General features: G+C 48.9%; 1 protein-coding gene across 1 annotated transcript in view; it reads left to right on the top strand.

The window, feature by feature from the left end:
- Positions 1-15,772, top strand: part of LOC142255768 (phospholipase A2 inhibitor and Ly6/PLAUR domain-containing protein-like) — a 69,238-nt gene that overhangs the window by 10,938 nt on the left and 42,528 nt on the right. Inside the window, exon 2 of the mRNA XM_075327215.1 lies at positions 15,310-15,429. Coding sequence (XP_075183330.1) covers positions 15,310-15,429 — 120 coding nt within the window. The remainder of the gene's footprint in view (positions 1-15,309; positions 15,430-15,772) is intronic.

The raw sequence follows: 15,772 nt of genomic DNA, 5'->3' as shown, positions 1-15,772 counted from the left end.
TGGAATTAATTATGAAAATATATGGTTAATTATGTGGGTATTCGGTATTGTCTCAATATATTTATGTAGGGTGGTTTCTATAAAAATGAAAGTTGCACTGTGTCTTCTGCAGAGGTCCAGCTAATCCGATGACATCTTATGAAATACCAGGATGGCAGTTCTTGTGTTAGACCTCATCCACAATGATATCATCCTGAGGTCCTTCATAGATAGCATGGTGGGAAAAAGATATATATGAGATGACTTTGAATGAAGGGAAGTTATACTGTACAGACCAAAAGTTTGGACACACCTTCTCATTCAAAGAGTTTTCTTTATTTTCATGCAATATGGGAACCCTGGCACACTCACAATCACCCTTTGAGACACAGAAAGTCAGAAAACATGAAGCTGATGTCAAAATCCTTTTCTTTTTATTTTGTAGTGAAAAAGTGCCAAAAAGTGCTGTACAATAGTCCGCCAATCACAACGTTTCGGCCAGTATGGCCTTCTTCAGGTCGGACAGGCTTAAGAATGGAGGGACGAAAAAATGGATGAATATGTGCAGGACACTGTTGTTCAACCAGCGCTGGGATATCGTATGAATCAAGGGGTACAAGGTGGTCAGTTTCGGAATACACTACAGGTAGAGGATGGCACTATTAAAAAGTATCAATCCCAGACTTTCTACTTAGTCAATGATATATTGGTGCATGGTCATGCGTAAAGGGTCTGGTTTATATTGGAGCCAACTCCTCATTGATCCATAACATGTGTTAAGGTCTCTGACGTAAATAGACGTCCCAGATAGTCTGTGAGATACGGAGATTTCTTGGATAAAATATGGGAACCAGAGATAAATAGCCACAATGTGGTCGCTCTTGTCAGCAATGGGGGCGGGTTGGCTACTGGCTCAGGTAACTACCTGACTCTGCGACTCTATTGGTATAGGGTCTGGTAAAGGGTCCTTCAGGTGCAGTAATGGGGATCCGGGTCGCATGCCTCTACGTGGTGCCAGGGGTAAACCGCACGTCCTATGGGTCTGAAAATTGTAGATTCACATTGAAGGCATCAAAACAATGAATTAACACTAGGGATGAGAGAGCATGCTCACTGCTACTCGGTGCTCGCCCGAGCATCTCAGTGCTCGGTATACTCGGCGAGCTCTGAGTACCGGCGAGATGCTCAGGCAGATGCTCGGCTCCCCTGCCTGCATGTGGGGCGCTGTTTATAGAGTCAGCCCACATGCAGGGATTGACTGTCACACACTGTAATAACACAACCAACATGGCTGTGGCATTACAGTAATGGCTGGCCACACAGCTTCATCAGCTCTATGGGATCCACAGTCAGCTAGTGTAGGGGGAGGTGCTGCTGAGCCAGGGACAGATTTAGTGTGTAGGCAGTGTAGGTACTAGGAGACATAACGTCACCACTGCCACCGTTGCCATAGTAACTATAGCATCGGTGATCTCCGATCACCTGATTACCGGGGCCGCTATGCACTGGCTCCTGCAGGAGCCACAAGAGTTAACTCCCTATTTACCGGCAGCTTATGCAGAAGCCAGGGCATAGTGGCGCCAGTATTCAGCTGATCGGAGATCACCGTTGCTTTAGTAACCCGCTCAGTAGGTTACTATGACAACGGTGGCAGCGGTGACGTCACCACCTACCAACCCGCCGCAGCCTCTGCTCGATTACCCAGCACAGGGGAGCAGCAGCGTTGTTCCTGTGCTGTGTGATATAGCAGAGCTGCATGGGTTGAAGAAAACAGAAGACCAGGATCATGGAGGGGTGAGAGGAAGTAATAAAGATGGAGTCATTAAGTGTGTCTGTGTATTTATTTATAATAAAGTATTTTTTCTCTGTGTGGTGTCTTTTTTTTAACTTTTTATTGGAGATTCTTAATGGCCGGGTTGAACTTGGCCTGACATTAAAAATCTCAGGCTTAATACCAACTGGTAAAGCAAAGCTGGTATTAACTCCTTATTACCCAGCATGCCACCTGGCACCAGGGCCACTGGAAGATTTGGCTACAGCACCAGAAGATGGTGCTTCTATGAAAGCTCTATTTTTTGGGGTGGCTATGGACAGCAATTCGTAGCGGGGGGGCCCAGAAAGCTTGGGCCAACTTGTGCTGCGGATTTCAATCCCCAGCTGCCTAGTTGTACCTGGCTGGACACAAAAATTGGGCGAAGCCCACGTCATTTTTTTTTTTTAAATATTTAATGAAATTCATGAAATAATTAAAAAAAGGGCTTCCCTATATTTTTGGTTCCCAGCTGGGTACAAATAGGTAGTTGGGGGCAGCCCGTTCCTGCCTGCTGTACCTGGCAAGCATACAAAAATATGGCGAAGCCTACGTCATTTTTTATTTTTAGTTTTTTGGAAAAAAACTTAAAAAAGGGCTTCCCTGGATTTTCCATTGCCAGTGAAGATAACACCAAGCAGTGGGGGTTAACAGCCAGTAGCTGCTTGGGTCACCTGTTGTCAATACGTTTTCCAGTTTGGAGCTCCCTCTTGTGGTCAGTGCTGGCAGTGCAGTTGTTGTGTGGAATGGAAGTGACACACCTGCAGAGGCAATCAGGGTCAGATTGGGCTATTTAACTTAGTAGCTTTCTCTTGTTACTTGCCGGTGGTCAAATGCTCCTGTGTGTTAAGGACATTCTGCAGCCAGCTCTGCTTACTTCCAGAACTTTCCTCAAATAAGTGGTCTTGTACCTCTACTGTTTGTTTACCACCTTTTGTTGTTGTTCTGCTTTGATACTATGCATGATTCGTAATTTGTCTGTGTGGAGTTCGTGGTGGAATGGGATCATTCCCTGCTAGGAGTGTCTGTATTCTTAACTCCATGATTCTGCAAGATTTGTGTTTTGTCATGCTTGGTATTATTCAGTCTATATTAGTGTTTTTTGTATTCCAGTAACATCTGAGTGCTGGTACAGTAGGGGAGAGGTTTAGTAACCTCAGGATTTTTTCATATCAGTAGTGCTGGTATTTATTAGGGTTTTTACAGCTGCAGACAGTTGCTCTTTCCTATTGTGAGGTAAATCCTGGGATATGAAAAGGAATTATGATGGTCGGTCATAATTTCTCTCATCACTCCCTGATGGCACCCCTCCCTTCTCCCTTCACACACACAGAAATCTTTTGCAGACTGGTTTCAAAGGAAAGGTGTCAAATCCACTTACACAGCAGAAGGCAATCCCCTATGATATGGAGATTAGCTGAGCTATTAGGTGTCCTGTCAGGTCTTCAGAACAAAGGGAGAGGATGACCTCCCTCGGTGACCCTGTAGGACAAGTTCCTAACCAGTTAACACACATCCTCAACACACTAGACAGACCGGCTCCAGGAGTAAATATTTAATATCTCGTGAGCCGTGCTTCCTATAAATATGGCAAGCATAAAAACGGTGTCTCAGCATGCGGACAATGCTAGCACATATTTTATATGGAAGTGGGACCTTGGGAAGTACCCCAAACGTGATATAGGCCAGTGGGGAACCAGCAGACCAGCCATGTGTCCTATAATTTTGGCGCTAAAATCATAACTGTCAAAATGAGAGCATTGGCATCCGCCTACGACGTTCTCAGGCAAAGTTATGGCCAAAAATCACTTTGGATACTACTTTTGACTCTAAGCAGGGGGTGGGGCAGTACTACTACCCTGTGAAGTCACTAAAAGAGGAGGGGACATGAATTGAGCTTGTTTGAATACCACAGTTCAGACATTTTTAGCTTGTTCTTTGCCGGGGGTCACGTGTGGATACACCTGTGGGAAAGTTCCTGGAATCCTGGTCTAACAGCGCCCCCCTGTGGCCAGACGCACAAGGTAACTGCTTGAACTGTATGCCTGCTTGTAATCCATAACTTACTTGTAAATGTACTGTGACCTATGTATATTCTGTAGATTCCCTATTGTATATATTGTAGTTTGTAGTGTGGCTTAGGCCGATTAAATTATATAATTAATCTTGGGATGTTCTTGTATCTCGATCTTGAAGCCCACGTCTGTGTGCTCGGTTAATAGTTACCGTAAATCGGTTGGTGGCAGTGAGTTTATGCCAGGGACCATTGTGGGGCGGCCAGTGAGATTTGGGGAGGTTTTTATATATTCCGTCCGCTGAGGTCAGGGGAATATATACCCTACTCTCACCGGGACCCCTTCAATCATCGGCATAGTAGAATAGCGGCCTCCTTGCTTATTTCCGGGCAATTCCATAATTGGCCTGACTATAACAGGGGCGCTAGAGAGCGCGTCACGTGCTCTGTTTGTCGGTCGGGAGGTATAAAGGAGGGGTGTGAGTCCCGCTTATCACCCCCCGATCGTGAGATATTGGTGGCAAGTGGTGGGATCGAGATAATAGTGTGTGTGAGTGTGAGACCCATACTCCCAGACACTAAAGACTGCCATCAGCAGCTGTGGCTGCTGGGGTCTTCAGACCAGACCAACACTAGAGTGTCAGAGTGCAGATACAGTAGGGTGTGTGGGCGCATCAGGTGGCAGTTCTGTGTCAGTGACCAAAGTCTGCAAGAATGGCTGATAACACCAGGAGCAAAGCTAAAGAAATGGCCGATGCTTTGGCCAGAGGCAAGGAGGTGGAGGACGGTGCTGTGGACAGCAATGACGAGGTTGTCCACGAGCCCTCCAAGAGCCTGATGCCAGAGAACACCTCTGCAGAGGACATCGCACAACCTGGCTATTATGTACAAGATGAGGAGGAGTACACCCAAATGTCCTCAGGGAGCCAGATGCCAGCCCTCCGCTCTACAATGGACAGTGAATCACCTGGCTCTGCAGCGTGCCACAGATCATCACTTGCCAATCCACCGAGCTTGGCAGATGCCCTTCTACAAATGGCTATGGCCCTACTCCAGGCTGGAGACCGGGAGGGCTACAAGGAACTCATAGCGGAGCGCAGGGCAGAGCACGAGGCTGCAGGGCGGCAGGCAGCGCATGAGGCCGAGGAGCGACAGACAGAGCGTGAGCGGCAGGCAGCACGTGAGGCTGCGGAGCGGCAGGCAGCGCGTGAGGCTACAGAGCGACAGCAACAGGCAGAGCGTGACCACCAGCTGCGGCTAGCTCAGCTCCAGCTCTCATCATCCACCCGTGACCATTGAGACACCAAGCTTCCAAAGGTCCGTGTTGAGGACTTCCCAGTGCTGGAGAGGGATGGAGACTTGGACTCTTTTCTGACGGCTTTTGAACAGACTTGCTGGCAGCACCACCTGGACAAGGACCAGTGGGCCAAGTACCTGACCCCCCATTTAAGGAGTAAGGCCCTGGATATCCTTGGGGACTTGCCTGCTGAGGCAGATCAGGGCTATGACACCATCAAGTGGGCCCTGATCCAACAGTACAACCTTACTCCAGAGTCCTACCGCAAGAAGTTCCGGAGCCTGCAGAAGGGACCAAAGGACACCTGGGCTGACCACCGACGGGCCCTTGCCCGAGCTGCCAACCACTGGACCCAAGGCCTGCAGCTTACTACCGGACCAGAGATCCTGGACTTGTTCATCACGGAGCAACTCTTGTGGAACTGCCCTGAGGATCTCTGCCAGTTCATCCGAGACCAGAAGCCAAAGTGGTCCACTGCTACAGCTGCCCTGGCAGATGACTACACCAACAATCGGGCCCCTGAGGCAAAGAGAGCGGCCGCCAGCAGCACCTGGAGAGGGGGTAAGATGAATTCTGCGACTGCACCACCTGCTTCTAGACTGCAGGGGGTGTCCCCCCCAACTCCCCTCTCCAGGCCCGTGGCAGAACCAAGGCGGTGCCACCAGTGCAACCAACCTTGACACTTCAAGGCCATGTGCCCTCAGCGCTCCAAGGCCCCGGCCTCGTCCCCATCCCAAAAACCGCCCACAGTGTTGTGTGTGGGTGGGGGTGGTGGTAGGTCCCTGGACAACTTCCAACCTGTCACCGTCGGCCGGTCTATGACCCTGGAACTGCGAGACTGTGCCGCTGAGACTCTGGTACAGCCTGAGATGGTGTCCCCCCAAGACTTAATACCCGGAAAAACCCTCGCTGTCTCCGGGATTGGAGGCATTGACCCGGCGCTGCCCGTCGCCAAGATTTACTTGGACTGGGGCGCAGGACGAGGGGTAAGGGAGGTGGGGATAACTGATCGGATTCCCGCCAAAGTGTTACTTGGGACAGATTTTGGGCAGATAACCTCCCAGTTTGAGGCCCCCGAATCCCCAAGGGCTGATCTTTCAGCCAGTACGGACAAAGCCCCTGACAATGTTGATGTGTTATCTGTGCATGATGTAAGGGAGGAGGGAGTGAACTCTGAGTTTTCTGCTTAGCCCAGAATCACACTTGCTAGTGCCTCGCGTGTAACTCGCGCGAGTCTCTCATGGTAGATCCCGACATGGCCGCACACTCCCCTGACAGGAGCGGGTCGGTTGCATGTATCTCTATGAAGCTCAGACGCTCCTGTATGCATAGTGTGCGGCCATGCCGGGTTCTACCATGAGAGACTCGCGCGAGCTACATGCAAGGCACTAGCAAGTGTGATTCTGGCCTTACACAGACACTATAGACACACACACAGCTGCAGCTGTGACAGGGGAGGGGGTTGGAGTAGGGTGTGACAATGCCTCTACAAGTGATCAGCCAGTGAGCTGGGATCTGTTGCCCTCTGCAGGCATAAGCAGAGAGCAGGGTACTGCAGGGGGAGAACCAGTGTGTGGGGTGGGGGCTACCACAGCAAATGCGGGGTCCCCAGAGATTTCACAGCGGGGTTCTGTTGCTGCAGGGGGGGGGAACAGGCAGGTGAGGTTGGGGCTGGCCCAGGAGCGGAAGTGCTCCCAGGTAAGATCTCGGTGCAGGGTTCCCCCACAATCGGGGTGTCAGGAAGCCAGGTAGGTCTGCCTGAACCGGCGACTTGGTCAGGAACGGAGGAGGAGCAGGCACGACCCACGGTAACAGCGGCTGTGGCCGCTGTCACCTGCAGTGGGAGTGCTTGAAGCCAAGGGGCCTCCCGGAGGTCCAATAGCTCTTCCCCTTCTGACCAAGTGGCAGCCAAGTCAGGCGGAGGCCAGTACACAGGTCCCGGGGTACTGACCGAAGATGTGACAGTCTCGTCGATTCTGGCCACATCTAGTCAGGGGTTTCAGGCAGCGTTAGAAGCTGACGACAGCCTGAAAGCTCTTAAGGAGCAGGTGGCACAGCCTCCCTCGGATTCGGACCCGCAGCGAGTGGTCTGGGACCAAGGACGGCTGTACCGGGTCACGGTCCAGCAGGGTTCACCAGAGGCGTGGCCCAGGGACCGTCAGTTGGTGGTACCCTATCTATTCCGGACGGAGTTGTTGCGGATTGCAAATGAGATTCCGATGGCCGGACACCTAGGGATCACTCAGACCAAGGCCAGGTTAACCCAGCATTTCTACTGGCCAAAAATGGGGGCTGATGTGGCTGCCTACTGCCGTTCGTGTATATGGGGAGATAAGGTATGCACACCAATGACTATGTAAGGGGAATACATGAAATAGCAGAAACTGCTGTGTGAATACTGACTTCAAAAATCCAATAGCTATATGTAAGAGTGAAAATGTGAAAAATGGAATATGCATTACTGCCATGAACATATGAATCAAGAGAAATTTAGCTACTGAATTGATCAATGCAATAGAGCCCCAACACTACGCCAAAGTATTTCTCTACGTTGGGGTCCCTAGCTTGTGTGTGTCCTCTCATGCAGTTAAAAAACTTACCGTGTATGGGAAGCTGAGACCCAGACTATTTATGCGAATGATATGGATCGGCAATAGGTGTGGTTGGGGAGGGTTCACAAACGAAAAACTACTAACAATAAGGAATAACGTTTGGAACACCATTCTAAGTCTGAACTGGGTGCAAAAACCTAAAAAAACATCACTATGGGGAGATAAGGTATGCACACCAGTGACTATGTAAGGGGAATACATGAAATAGCAGAAACTGCTGTGTGAATACTGACTTGAAAAATCCAATAGCTATATGTAAGAGTGAAAATGTGTCTTATTGCCAATCCATATCATACGCATAAATAGCCTGGGTCTCAGCTTCCCATACACGGTAAGTTTTTTAACTGCATGAGAGGACACACACAAGCTAGGGACCCCAACGTAGAGAAATACTTTGGCGTAGTGTTGGGGCTCTATTGCATTGATCAATTCAGTAGCTACATTTCTCTTGATTCATATGTTCATGGCAGTAATGCAGATTCCATTTTTCACATTTTCACTCTTACATATAGCTATTGGATTTTTCAAGTCAGTATTCACACAGCAGTTTCTGCTATTTCATGTATTCCCCTTACATAGTCATTGGTGTGCATACCTTATCTCCCCATAGTGATGTGTTTTTAGGTTTTTGCACCCAGTTCAGACTTAGAATGGTGTTCCAAACGTTATTCCTTACTGCCGTTCGTGTGACACCTGTCAGAGAGTGGGGAAGGCGGGGCCACACCCCAAAGCCCCACTGGTATCTTTGCCCATCATTGATGAGCCTTTCAGGAGGGTGGCTGTGCATCTGGTCGGCCCGCTGGCCATCCCCAGCAGCTCCGGGAAACGCTTCATACTGACGGTAGTAGACTATGCCACCTGGTACCCTGAATCGATGACCTTGTCGTCCATTCGGGCTGACAAGGTGGCCACCGCATTGCTGGAGATTTTCTCCCGAGTGGGTTTTCCCCAGGAAATGCTCACTGACCGGGGGACCCAATTCATGTCACACCTGATGGAGGCCCTCTGTAAGCAAGTCCAGGTGCAACATCTGGTGGCCAGCCCGTACCATCCACATACTAATGGCCTGTGCAAGCGGTTCAATGGCACCTTAAAGCAGATGCTTAAGATGTTGGTCGACTCCCATGGGCATGACTGAGAGCGGTATCTCCCACACCTGTTATTTGCTTACCAGGAGGTTCCACAGGCCTCAATGGAGTTCTCACCTTTTGAGCTCCTGAACGGGCGATGTGTGCGGGGCCCCCTGACTCTGGTGAAAGAGGTTTGGGAAGGGGATTTGGCCAACCCTGGAGTGTCGGTCATCGAGTATGTCATGCGCTTCCAGGACAAAATGCAGGTCTTGACGCAGCTGGTGCACGACAATATGGCTCAAGCCCAGGCCGATCAGAAGCGTTGGTACGACCAAAATGCTCATGAGAGGACCTACCAAGTGGGTCAAAAGGTGTGGGTACTGGTCCCCGTTCCACAAGACAAGCTGCAGGCAGCCTGGGAAGGCCCATAGCTTGTGTACCAGCAGCTCAACCCTGTAACATACCTGGTCACCCTGGACTCTGCCCGTGGAAGGCGGAAGCCCTTCCATTTGAACATGATGAAGGCACATCATGAGCGGGAGGCATGTGCACTCCCCATGTGCAACCTGCCCGAGAAAGGAGAGGCGGAAACCCTCTTGGATATGCTCGCCCAGGTTAGGGCAGGTGGATCCATTGAGGATGTGGAGGTTGGCCACCAGCTTTTGGAGGACCAACGGTCCCAGCTGTGGGCCACCCTACACCCCTTCCGGGAGATGTTCACCAACCAGCCCGGAAGGACTGAGTTGGCCGTCCATCACGTGGACACTGGGGATCATCCCCCGATCCGGCGTTCAGCATATCGGGTCTCCCTGGAAGTGCAGCAACACATGCGCCAGGAGATTGACAAGATGCTGAAGCTGGGGGTGATCCAGGCACCCAACAGCGCTTGGGCCTCGCCTGTAGTCCTCATCCCTAAGGACCGAACCACTCGGTTCTGCGTGGACTACAGGGGGCTCAATGCTGTCACGGTCGCTGATGCGTACCCAATGCCACGCATCGATGACCTGCTCGATCAGTTGGCCGGGGCTCAGTACCTGACCATCATGGATCTGAGCCGGGGATATTGGCAGATCCCCCTGACTCGCAAGGCCAGGGAACGCTCTGCCTTTATTACCCCATTTGGATTGTACGAGTCCACGATGATGCCCTTCGGAATGAGGAATGCCCCTGCCACTTTCCAGTGGATGGTCAACACCCTGCTCAAGGGACTTGAAGGGTACGCAGCCGCGTACCTGGATGACATTGCCATCTTCAGTCCCACCTGGGAGGACCACCTAGAGCATCTAGCCCAGGTGCTCAGGCGTATCCACCAGGCAGGTTTGACCATCAAGCTGGGAAACTGTCAGCTGGCCATGAGCGAGGTCCACTACCTGTGCCACCGGGTAGGCGGGAGAGCTCTGAAGCCAGAGCCTGAGAAAGTGGAGGCCATCACATCCTGGCCCACCCTCAGGACCAAGAAGCAGGTGATGTCATTCTTGGGGACTGCTGGGTACTATAGGAGGTTTATTCCACACTATAGTAGCCTGGCGAAGCCCCTGACGGACCTCACCAAGAAGAAGCTGACCTCTGCAGTCAATTGGACAGTGGACTGCGAGACAGCCTTCCAGTCCCTAAAGGGTACCCTGTCCAGCCCACCAGTACTACAGGCAGCCGACTTCATGCGGCCGTTTGTAATACAGAGCGATGCCAGTGACTTCGGCCTCGGTGCGGTGCTCAGCCAGGTGGACTCTGCAAGCCAAGAGCACCCAGTCTTGTACCTGAGCAGAAAGCTGTTGCTGAGGGAAGTGGCCTACTCCACGATGGAAAAGGAATGCCTAGTCATAGTGTGGGCTCTGCAGCGTCTGCAACCCTACCTTTACGGGACCCACTTCATCATGGAGACGGACCACAATCCCCTCAGCTGGTTACACACCGTCTCCGGGACGAATGTTAGGTTGTTTCGATGGAGACTTGCGCTCCAGCAGTACAACTTCACCATTCGCCACAAGAAGGGTCGTGACCATGGTAACGCAGACGGGCTGTCCCGACAAGGAGAGGTCGCGGACGGGCGCACGGGGGAACACCGGAGTGTGCTGTGTTATGATCCAGAACCATGGAAGACCACCATAAATCATTGGTAAAAGGTGACAAGAGCATTGGCAACTAATCTGGCCGCCATCCCCTTACTAACCATCACAACTAGAAGTAGCCGAGGGGTGAGCTAACATCCTGTGCACCGCGAACCCAGCCGGAGAACTAGCTATCCTAAAGGAAGGAAAGATGAATAACTCTCTACCTCAGAAAATAGATAAAGAATAGCAAGCCCCCCACATTCAAAGACTGCGGTGATATAGGAAAACACAATACACAGATAGATGATAGGATTAGCAAAGGTAAGGCCCCCACTGACTAAAATAGGAAAGGACAGGAAAGAGGCTGATGGTGGCCAGAGAAAAACCCTACAAAATTCCAAATTCCTGATAGTACAAAAAGGCCCTCAGATCGTACGATCTGCACTCCGTCCTATACCAGGCGCTCTTGTCATACTAATGAACAGAAAACAGGAATCATTACAAATTCCAAAAGCCACAAACACATGGACTTATAGGAGCAATACTCCAAACATAACTGCAGGGCGTTTACCAGCTAAGCAACTGAGAGGGAAGATCCCTGCATGCAAATAAACTGAAAACAACCACAGCAAATGACAAACTCAGATAAGAGTAAAAGAACCAAACAACAAATGAAGAGCAAAGCACTTATCTGGGGTAGATGTGGTATGGAGCAGGATGAAGCAGGCTGGTGAACAAAGAACAAACGTCATAGCCTGCTATCAGACAAGGATTTAAATAAGCAGAGAGTTAGCGATAGAAACGCCCATTGCTCAACACACCTGGTCTCTGTCCAAACCATTCCTGGCCACAAGAGGGAGCCTCCCAGCAGCCAAAGCATAACTGCATTCACAACAGTGCTGCTCCCTAGCGCCCTCTAAAGGGGGGAGGTGTGAGGTAAATCCTGGGATATGAAGAGAAATTATGATGGTCGGTCATAATTTCTCTCATCACTCCCTGATGGCACCCCTCCCTTCTCCCTTCACACACAGGGAAATCCTTTGCAGACTGGTGTAAAGGAAAGGTGTCAAATCCACTTACACAGCAGAAGGCAATCCCCTATGATATGGAGATTAGCTGAGCTATTAGGTGTCCTGTCAGGTCTTCAGAACAAAGGGAGAGGATGACCCCCCTCGGTGACCATGCAGGACAAGTTCCTAACCAGTTAACACACATCCTCAACACACTAGACAGACCGGCTCCAGGAGTAAATATTTAATATCTCGTGAGCCGTGCTTCCTATAAATATGGCAAGCATAAAAAGGTGTCTCAGCATGCGGACAATGATAGCACATATTTTATATGGAAGTGGGACCTTGGGAAGTACCCCAAATGTGATATAGATCAGTGGGGAACCAGCAGACCAGCCATGTGTCCTATCATTTTGGAGCTAAAATCATAACTGTCAAAATGAGAGCATTGGCGTCCGCCTACGACATTCCCAGGCAAAGTTATGGTCAAAAATCACTTTGGATACTACTTTTGACTCAAAGCAGGGGGTGGGGCAGTACTACCCTGTGAAATCACCAAAAGAGGAGGGGACATGAATTGAGCTTGTTTGATAACCCCAGTTCAGACATTTTTAGCTTGTTCTTTGCCGGGGAGTCACGTGTGGATACACCTGTGGGAAAGTTCCTGGAATCCTGGTCTAACAGCGCCCCCCTGTGGCCAGACACACAAGGTAACTGCTTGAACTGTATGCCTGCTTGTAATCCATAATTTACTTGTAAATGTACTCTGACCTATGTATATTCTGTAGATTCCCTATTGTATATATTGTTGTTTCTAGTGTGGCTTAGGCCGATTAAGTTATATAATTAATCTTGGGCTGTTCTGGTATCTCAATCTTGAATCCCACGTCTGTGTGCTCGGGTAATAGTTACCGAAAATCGGTTGGTGGCAGCGAATTTATGCCAGGGACCATTGTGGGGCGGCTGTGAGATTTGGGGAGGTTTTTATATATTCCGTCCGCTGAGGTCGAGGGAATATATACCCTACTCTCACCGGGACCCCTTCAATCATCGGCATAGTAGAATAGCGGCCTCCTTGCTTATTGCTGGGCAATTCCATAATTGGCCTGACTATAAGAGGGGTGCTAGAGAGCGCATTACGTGCTCTGTGTGTTGGTCGGGAGGTATAAAGGAGGGGTGTGACTCCCACTTATCACCCCCCCGATCGTGACACCTATCCTTTTCTATATAGATAGTTTTGGCCTCACCTTTGCTGAAATCTGTCCTTTCTGGCTTTGTATTGTGTTTTTCTATATCACCGTAGCATTTACATGTGGGGGGCTATCTATCTATCTTTGGGGACTACTCCGAGGCAGATTAGCTTTCTTTTATTTCTATTTGAGAAATGATTTAGTTCTCCGGCTTTGTCGAGGCGTCCAGGTCATTGTAGGCACGCCCCCGGCTACTGTTAGTTGTTTGTCAGGATTAGGTCTGCAGTCCGTTAAGTTTCCAGCCACTCTGTTACCTTTTTGGGGTTCCTCATTATTTGATCCTCCCCGCTCCCTGAATCATAACAGTTACCCTTAGCTAGAAACACAAAATGTAGTGGTAGCCCACACATTTTTTTTTTACCCCTAACCAAGGGTTAGGGTTATGTGTTCGGGTTTTTTTCTTTTATTTTTTAATGATTTAAAAAAAACAAAAAATGACATGGGCTTTGCCATATTTTTGTATGCCAGCCAGGTACAGCAGGCAGGTATGGACTGCCCCCAACCCCCAGCTGCCTATGCAGACCCGGCTAGGAACTAAAAATATAGGGAAGCCCTTTTTTAACTATTTCATGACTTTCATGAAATAATTAAAAAAAAAAAAAACGATGTGAGCTTCGTCCAATTTTTGTGTCCAGCCAGGTACAACTATGCAGCTTGGGAATGGAATCCATAGCGCAGGTTGGCCCAAGTTTTCTGTCCCCCCCGCTGTGAATTTTAGTCCGCAGCCACCTCGAAAATGGCGCATTCATAGGTGCTGTATCCAACTCAACCAGTGGCCCTGGTGCCGGGTGGTTCGCTGGGTAATAAGGGGTTAATACCAGCTTTGTTTTGCCAGCTGGTATTAAGCCTGAGATTTTTGTGAGGTTAGGGCTAGCTGTGTATTATCAGCTGGCCCTAAACCCGAAAATCATGGTGTCACGCCAATATTAGACATGGCCACCATGAATTTCTAGTAAAGAAAGATTAACAAAAAACACAACACAGAGAAAAATATTTTTATTAGAAATAAAGCACAACACAATCAATTAGTGACTCTATCTTTATAGAAATAAAGAACCCCCCTCCGCTGTAGTCCTGGGTCGAGGGTCCCGCGATGTCCAATCCGGATCCAATATCTTCTGATCGGTTTGCTGGAAGGCAAAGTGATCAGTTCATGTGTCAGGTTCAAGGACCTGAATCACATGACAAATCAGCTGATTGTATAAAAGCCATTTATACAATCAGCTGATGCATCAGTAGAAAAAAAAAAACTATACTCCTCTGTGCAGACTCCTGGGACATGTCTGATCAGCTCCAGAACCCGCCGGTAATCAGCTGATACGGTCACCTGGTGATCAGGTGATGCCGTCAGGTGACCACATCAGCTGATCACCGGCAGGTCCTGCAGCGATTGGACGTGTCCCGGGAGTCTGCACAGAAGTGAGTATGCTATTTTTTTTTTCCTTCTGTTCTCTTTGTGTTTTGCTTTGCAGTGAATGTACAGACAGAGACAACCTCCTGCGCAAATGCTGCAAAGCAAAAGTACATTTCACAGGAGAGGAATGCAGGATTCTTCCTCCCCCTAATACAAAGACAACATTGCTCACAGCAGTGACCTGGGAGTCAGAAATGCTTACAGGGGTCTTCCCCATGCTGCTCCCATGTCATTTGAGCACTGTTGTTATGCAATTGTGACATTTTTGAGCTTTTTCCAGACGGCCGAGGGTGCCACCGGAAAAATGCTCAGGAATCCCATATGTTAACATTGTGCTTGGTGCTCGGGTCAAGCACCCAAGCATTTCAAAATGTTCGACCTGAGCATCGAGCACCCGAGCATTTTACTGCTCGCTCATCTCTAATTAACACATGTGGAATGAAATACTTAACATAAAAGTTTGTGAAACAACTGAAGATATGTCTTATATTGTAGGTTCTTCAAAGTAGCCACCTTTTGCTTTGATTACTGCTTTGCACACTCTTGGCATTCTCTTGATGAGCTTCTAGAGGTAGTCATATGCTAATTCATAGTTTTGATCCCTTCAATGTGAATCTACAATTTTCAGAGTCATGAAAATAAAGAAAACTCTTTGAATGAGAAGATGTGTCCAAACGTTTGGTCTGTACTGTACGTACAATTGTTTATATAATTTTTTGCTCTAGGCTTTGACATTGAATGACATCAAGAGTTTGTGATGGCCAGTCATAGACTTAATCCTTCTCTTTTAATCTCTTTCTAGGTGAACCCCTGTGTTGTCAAACATGTAAGGCGATCGGTGCAGTAGACTGCGCAGGAGAATCGGTTGAGTGTGAAAATGATGGAGATGTTTGTGCTCAGGCGGTTGAATACCACCTTGTTTGTAAGTTGGACCAAAACAAAACTGAACCTGTTCTTATTAGTTACCTAAATGTGTCTAAAATATTAGTGATTTTCATTTTCTGTCTCTTTATTTGCCACATTCTATTAATCTTTTCTTCCTTATCAGTTTTAGCCCCTTGTAGGATCAGCTGATGGCTCATTTAGAAGAGTCGATAATCTGGAAGGAGCTTTCATTAGATCGGTCATTTGCCGATTATCGGCTTGTGTAAGATAGTCAGCAATCCCTGGAACACGGAACAAAATATTAATTAATTGGGTGATTGTGTAACGATCCCCGATAACTGTGGGGATCCGGTTCCGCTTCAATACACTGGTTCCTCTGA

Source organism: Anomaloglossus baeobatrachus, chromosome 11, assembly GCF_048569485.1.
Source record: "Anomaloglossus baeobatrachus isolate aAnoBae1 chromosome 11, aAnoBae1.hap1, whole genome shotgun sequence".
NCBI classification, from domain to species: domain Eukaryota; kingdom Metazoa; phylum Chordata; class Amphibia; order Anura; family Aromobatidae; genus Anomaloglossus; species Anomaloglossus baeobatrachus.
The sequence above is the reverse complement of the archived record's forward strand: the minus strand, read 5'-3'. Positions and strand labels throughout refer to the sequence as shown.